The 4,766-nt window shown below is 25.5% G+C and overlaps 1 protein-coding gene across 1 annotated transcript; it reads left to right on the top strand.

The window, feature by feature from the left end:
- Nucleotides 1–1,333: 1,333 nt before the first annotated feature.
- On the top strand, nucleotides 1,334–4,431 carry LOC122513068 (stress response protein NST1-like). The gene is made up of 6 exons (XM_043629303.1): nucleotides 1,334–1,342; nucleotides 1,923–2,129; nucleotides 2,224–2,458; nucleotides 2,899–2,988; nucleotides 3,765–3,827; nucleotides 4,256–4,431. The coding sequence occupies exons 1-6, from the start codon at nucleotides 1,334–1,336 to the stop codon at nucleotides 4,429–4,431; spliced, it is 780 nt and encodes a 259-aa protein (XP_043485238.1).
- The last annotated feature ends 335 nt before the right edge of the window (nucleotides 4,432–4,766 follow it).

The raw sequence follows: 4,766 nt of genomic DNA on the forward strand, positions 1-4,766 counted from the left end.
CATATAATTTTTATACTTAAATTTGTACTAATAATAAAAAAATAAATGATATACCTGAATTTCGGAAGAAATCGCAGTAACTTTTTGCGTTTCTGGCATAAATGGATGCAATTCATCAACAAAATCTCTTGCGGCCATTTTAGGCAATCTAAAATATTAATATGTGATATTTTCAACCCACATATATCAATTAATCCTTTTAATTAAAGCTATACTACATATTTTTACCCACGTAAAATGATTCGTACAAACAGTCCAACCAAATTCTGTATAGAATTTTCTAAAAAAAATTTCTAAAATATTTTTAAAAAATTCGTTAGTATTTCGCTGGAATTTCGTTCGGAAATTTGACCGAAAATTTTTGTAAAAAAATTTTAGCTGACATTTCATGCGGAATTTTATACGAATTTCCGTGTAGAAGTTTTCAAAAATATTTCCTAAAAAATTTATTAGTAATTCGGTCGAATTTCGTTCTGAAATTAGACCTAAAATTTTGTTAAAAAAGTTTTTTGATCATATTTCATGCGGAATTCTATACGAATTTCCGTGCAGAATTATTTTAAATTTTCCAAAATTAATTCGTTAGTAATTTGCTAGAATTTCGTTCGGAAATTTGACCGAAAATTTTTAAAAAATAGTCAAAAGAATTTCCGTGCAATCATTTTTACTTGAGAATTAAAAGTAAATTTCAAGAAAAATATGTTGACAACCTTATGATTGAAATTAACTTAATAGTTTTATATTCGAATCATTAAATTGTTAAAAAAGGATGCTATAGTAACAAAAGTTTTTTAATCTGAAAATTAAACATTTGTTCTACAATTATTAAAAAAAATTTTATTTCACAAATTTTTATTTAATACATTATTGCAATTTATAACCTTTAAGATACCTGTAAATTTTTCGAAATTCATTTTCTCGTAAATCAAAGGGATCTTGTGTATCTCGTAAGCTTCTCCTAGTTGCTCTAAGTTCTCTGTTTGCATTATTATTTATTCGTTCAACCTCTTGCAGTAAAAAATAATCATTCATTTTGAATGTTATTTCAACTATTGAATTTATTATTTCTACGTAAATTACGGTAAGGATCGAACAAATTTAAAAACAACAATAAGGAATTCCTAACTTCTAAATAAACAATATTTAAGGCAAACTATTTTACTTATGAATATTTATCTAACAGATAAGATTATTTTAATTAATATTTAAACGATTGCACTACGAAAAACTTTTAAAAACAAATTATACATATTTTTTAACCAATAAAAGACTGTTATGTAATAATGTTCACTCCATTAACAAAAGAGCTGTCATTACAAATTTGACTTTCAAAATGTCAAAGGTAAAAAAACAGTGTACTTATGAACAAAAAAGGTTACTTGTCAATTTTATGTTGTCACATAAAAAACTTGCAACTGGGAAATTATCTGGAAACAATTACAGGACAAAAGTGGTAAAATTTTAGTTGCATTGCGATAAATTTTTTATGATTTTATTTTGACAGACAATTATATTATAAACATGCTTTTAGCAAAATAATTAAAAAAAATTTTGCTAAGTTGCATTTTGCATCTGTCTTTTATAAAAATATATTTAAAAAAATTTACAGAATAAACTTTATGATCGTCTGACATTGTCTTTAAACGCTGTCAAAAACGGTGCAGTAAAAAATGAAGAAAACTGGAAAAGGGTGAGAATAATCTACTTTATTTATATTTTTTATTTATACAAAATATAAATTATCTTTTAATTTAATGTATACTTATATTCAAATATTTTATATGTTTATATTTTTGTATTACATGTAATTTGTAGAATAATAATGTAATTTAAAATAAAAAGTTAATACATTATTTTATTTATTTCTTATTATTTATATTAAAAATAAATTCATTATAATTATAAATCGTTATAAATTATAGACTTGGGCCGACTTGAAAAGAAATACAAGAGAAAAGGAAGAAAAAAGAAGAGCACAAATTGCAAAAGAAGAAAAAGTTACAGTGAAGTTTAATGACATTGAAGAATTGATTATAAAGAACATATTACCTGAGGAAGGCTTTGGATTGGAAGAAGTGCCAGAATTAGGATTCGGAAAGAATGAAACAAAGAATAAACAAGTTAACAAGGTAACAATTAAAAATTAATAACAATAAAAATAAAATAATAATAATAAATTTATTATTATTGTATTTTTATTATTTTGATTAAAATCAATTTCAGATTTCTGTGGAAGTTAAAACTGACGAAGAAAAGGAACGTAAAAAGAAAAAAGTTCTAAATGTGGAAAGATTGGAAAAGGAGGATGTCAAAGAGGAAAAGGAAAGCGAGGATGAGGAGAATGAGGGGGAAGAGTACAGTGAAGAAGGTGACGGCGAATTGCATGACAGTGAGGGAGAATTGCATGACGAAGATGATGTAGAGATGAAGAAAATTTTTAGAGAAATTGATAATGAAGGTATTCTTTTTAATTTATTATTTTACAGAAAATTAGAAATAAATATTTTAAGTAAAATGGCTTTAAATTGACATTTATAAAAATAAGTTAATTTGGTTATTATTGTTATAAGTTATAATAAGTTAATTTGGTTATTATCATTATTTTTTTATTATTTGGTTATTTATTTATTCAACTAAATTGTGTGCTATAAATCTATTGCTATTTATAAATTAAAAAAAATATTTTTAAAATTCAGGTAAAAAACCTATTAAATTTAATAATTTTTTCAGTAAATTTCAAATATTATTTACCACAAATCCAATGTTTTCTACAAAGCTGTTACAAAAATTACTGTTTAATTTTATTTATAAATTAATTGAATACAATATTGAAGAATATAACTGTACTGTAAAAGAAATTTTAATTCACTTATATTTCTTTGATCTTTAATTTTATAGTGTTGCCTACAACAACAGCCGTGAAAATGGAAACTGAAAAACGCAAAAGAATAAAATCCGGTGCTTGTGAAAAAAAGATCAAATTGGAAGGTGATGTTTGATTTCCAAAACAGACAATAACTTTTATTTCATGTCCTCCAATTGATACATTAGACACTGGATACTAGCTCGTACCACTCACACACATATATGAGCGATTCCACGTCAAATGATCAAGGGGTCTTACGCTGCAATGTTTATTTTGATAATTTTTTACTCTTAAACAATTAAACGTAAAAATTTGGCCAAGTATGGTTTCGAAAGGTTTTTTCATGCTCTTTCGATTGGAAATAAGCATTTTGAAAAAAAATCAGAGCGCTCGTTGGGTCTGTCGAGCCGGCCACAAAAGTCGCTATTCCTGGAGCCAAATCAGACCGGGAAGACAGTACTTTCGGCAAAGGGATACAGAAAAATAAATTTTATTTTTTGGGGGGAAAGATACGATTTTTTTAGGGTTCCGTACCCGGTAGGAACCCTATTAAAACGGTTACGGAAAATGACCATGTAGCCCCCCCTAGCACTCACTCGGAAAATATTGGACTAGGTAAAAAAATAATTTCACCAAAAATCACTATCCACTAGTACTACAAAAGCCCCAAGTTTAGGCACGATTGGAGAAAAATTTTTTCCCACCTTGATCACTTGACATGGAATCGCTCATATATATATATATATTTTTTTTAAACTAGCTAAAAAATTTGTAATTTAATAATAAACTTTTTACTTATTTCAAAGATCTCCTAGTCAGTTTTAAAATCTAACATTTTATTTTTAAAAATAAGAATAAAAATTTTAACCAAATATTATCAATTTATATATTTTTGTAGATCCAACAAGCAGCGTCACTGAACAAGTAAAATACCAAGAACAGCAGAATTTTTCAGTGAAAGGTAGGTTTTGAAATCAGAACAGGTGTCAATTTTATAAATCCAAATTATTACTAACAGAATGTCTAGCGAAACTGAAGAAAAAATTTTGATTTTTTTATGAAAACTATTTTATATTAAAAGAAAAGTGTTTCAATAATAAATTATTTTTAAGATAATAAAAAACATTTTCTTTATTATTATAAATTTTATTTTAAATTTGATCAATGAAGGAAAATATTTAAATTCGTAAAAAGAAATTATATTGGGACATTTTAAAAAAGTTTCCCGACTTTTGCTCAAATTCCCTGTTTTTCTGATTTTTCACTGACTAAAAAATTCCCTTAATTCCTTGACTCCTGGTCACCCTGACTATAACATCAATATTTTAAATATTTTATTATTTCTTGTTGAATTATTAAACATATTAAAAGATTGTTATTTCACTACAGATAAAACAGCATTACAAATAATGCAAATGAAATTAGACCTCAAACGCCAAGACATTGAATTGAGAAAGAGGAAGTTTGAATTTAAAAAAAAGCAGCACGAAGAACAATCAACAATTTTGAAAGAAATTTCGGGCTCTTTGAAAGTTCTTGCAAACAGAAAGGACTCCATTATTTAATTCTTTTTTCCGATTAGTTATAATAATCTATAATTATAAATAGATTTGTATTTTAATCATATTTCTATTATTATTGCATTTTTCAAAATAAATAAAATATTAAAACCCTTTTTTTAATACAAAAACCAACTCTCTTTAATGATTTAGCGAAAATTCACTGATTTTCTATTCGAATCAGCTAAATGCTTTAGAAAAGTCACATTACAACAATTAATTCAATTATCTAAGATTTAATTTTTCAGAAAGTGTTAAAACAGTTTTAAGTTTTTCATTTGCTTTAATGAGAACGAGCAACGCACCAACAATTAAAGCATCATGAATGACGTGTTTTTAAA

This window comes from Leptopilina heterotoma, unplaced genomic scaffold (assembly GCF_015476425.1).
Source record: "Leptopilina heterotoma isolate Lh14 unplaced genomic scaffold, ASM1547642v1 Lhet_132, whole genome shotgun sequence".
In the NCBI taxonomy this organism is placed as follows: Eukaryota; Metazoa; Arthropoda; class Insecta; order Hymenoptera; family Figitidae; genus Leptopilina; species Leptopilina heterotoma.

Excerpts from the sequence above, each read along its gene's own strand:
- LOC122513068 (XM_043629303.1), top strand. Across the intron at positions 2,130-2,223 it reads AGAATAAACAAGTTAACAAG|ATTTCTGTGGAAGTTAAAAC; the intron begins GTAACAATTAAA and ends AATCAATTTCAG. Across the intron at positions 3,828-4,255 it reads GCAGAATTTTTCAGTGAAAG|ATAAAACAGCATTACAAATA; the intron begins GTAGGTTTTGAA and ends ATTTCACTACAG.